This window comes from Cariama cristata, unplaced genomic scaffold, assembly GCF_000690535.1.
Source record: "Cariama cristata isolate BGI_N322 unplaced genomic scaffold, ASM69053v1 C11295122, whole genome shotgun sequence".
NCBI classification, from domain to species: domain Eukaryota; kingdom Metazoa; phylum Chordata; class Aves; order Cariamiformes; family Cariamidae; genus Cariama; species Cariama cristata.
Genome location: NW_009645908.1, coordinates 1 through 2,271, shown reverse-complemented (window position 1 = coordinate 2,271; position 2,271 = coordinate 1). Strand labels below are relative to the sequence as shown.

General features: G+C 37.2%; 1 protein-coding gene across 1 annotated transcript; it reads left to right on the top strand.

Annotated features, from left to right (window-relative positions):
- Positions 1-595: 595 nt before the first annotated feature.
- Positions 596-2,266, top strand: LOC104168216 (apolipoprotein B-like; the record flags this gene model as incomplete). Its single annotated transcript, XM_009708724.1, has 1 exon — positions 596-2,266. A coding segment is annotated over one exon (1,671 nt), but the record flags the coding sequence as incomplete, so codon positions are not given.
- Between the last annotated feature and the right edge of the window lie 5 nt (positions 2,267-2,271).

Sequence of the window (2,271 nt, the reverse complement as noted above, 5' to 3'; positions counted from 1 at the left end):
AACTCTTACCTTCCAAAATGATATATCAATTTAGGAATCACAGGCAACTCATAATTCACTATTTACTACTGAAAACTGGAAAATCTGTTTATGTAAATGGATTCTCATTCAAGGATTTTAATTGCTCTGAGTAACTCTCTAAATTGCCTCATTGATTTAAATGATTACAAAATTAAATCCTCTAATATTTTCCTTTGAAGAAAATGCTTTTTGAATTCACTTTAAATTATTTCCAAAATGAGTAGCAGGCTCATTTTCCCAAGTGATTCACATGCTTTATGAGACATGATAGGCATTTAATACAAAGGAAGGAAAAATCTTATTTGCAGTCAAATTTTTAAAAAGACCAGCCTAAGTTATGTTCTGCTTCTGCAGTTTGAAGAGGCACAAAGTAGCTTCATACAATATAATTGCTTCCAAAATAACCTTTCAAGGTGAGAGCAAACGCACAGTAGACAAAAAATTGTAGTGTATTTGTCCTAATACATAATAAAATTAAAGATGCAAAACGAGAAAGTTGAAATACACTCATAAATAGTGTTGGATTTGCTTTATATACAAGCTACCTTTTTCTTATCCTGTTCTATATTTTCAGTCTGCTCCTCAGAAGGACATTGACGTATTAAAAAGTGAGATATCCTTCAAGAAACCTCACCTGATTCAAATGCAATTCAACTGGAAAGAGGATGCTGCCAAAGACTTGCTCTTGGGTCTGAAAGAAAAAGTACCTAAAATGGCAAATGCAGTCTATAAGTATGTTAATCGATATCATAAGGAGCATATGGGACTGGAAATCAGTAATGCCACCTTAAAGATGAAGGATATCATGCAGAATAATGCTGACAAAGCATACACATTTGCTGCAAAACTAATAGATCAAATAGATGCTCAGTTTTGCACAGCTGCCAATGAGACCTCTGGCAAATATCAGGAGATGAAGGTCAAAGCTAAACAGATATATCAAAAAGTGGCAGATCAAGCTGAGCAGTTTGACTATCAAAGAATTAAAGCAAAGCTTTTGGATGCTACAATTGACATAATAGAAGAGTATCACAAGAGAATAAAACACCTAATTGACTCAGCCATTGAATTCCTGAAGACCACAAAATTTCAGGTCCCTGGGCTGTCTGAAAAGTACACTGGTGAAGAAATATACCTTATGACTACAGAGGAGGTAGCAAAAAATGCTGATTTATGCCTTTCAAAACTTCAGGAGTACTTTGATGCCTTGATTGCAGCTATCAATGAGCTGGAAGTCAGAGTTCCTGCTTCTGAAACAATTTTTAGAGGTCGTAATGTACTTGATCAAATTAAAGAAATGCTGAAACATGTGCAGGAAAAAATCAGGCAGACCTTTGCTACTCTCCAGGAAGCTGACTTTGCAGGAAGGCTTAAGCAACTGAAACAAGTAGTGCAACAAGTTTTTCAGAAGGTAGAAGAAATGGTTAGAAGCTTGCAATCCAAAAATTTTGAAGACGTCAAAGTCAAAATGCAACATCTGTACAAAGATGCAATGGCTTCAGACTATGCACAGAAACTGAGATCCTTGGCAGAAGATGTTAAAAAATACATTTCTCAGTTTAAAGATTTTAGCCAGAAGACATTCAAGGACTTTTCAGAAAAGCTGCGCCAGCTGCTCCTCTATGTAAAGGCATTGCGGGAGGAATATTTTGATCCAGCTACACTTGGATGGTCAGTTAAATACTATGAGGTGGAAGACAAGGTGCTAGGATGGGTGAAGGATCTAATAGATACACTAGAGGATTGGCACGAGAAGTATATTGGAGATCTTGCTGACTCAGTTACACGCCTGACAGGCCAAGTAGGAGAACTGGTGGAAAACTACAGCCAGGAATATTATGACCTTATAACTGATGTTGAAGGAAAAGGAAAACAGAAGGTCATGGAGCTCTCTGCTGCTGCTCAACAAAAAATCCGATACTGGTCTGCAGCTGCTAAGAAGAAAATCAATGAATATAACAAGCAAGTCAAAGAAAAACTCCAGGAGATCCATGGGCAGCTTAGTCATTCCCAAGAAAAGCTAATCAGTGAGGCCAAAAGGTTAATTGATCTAACTATAGAAAGTTGCTCTGCATTTCTGCAATATCTCTCAGAGCTGCTTCGTCAGTTTGAGCAAATAACTGCTGAGAGCATAAAGCCGTATATAGCTGTTCGTCAAGGAGAGCTTAGAATAGATGTACCGAAGCCATTTAACTGGCAGTCCATTTACCAAATGCCCTCAAAAAAGCAGGAAGGCACCCAGAAAAAAAA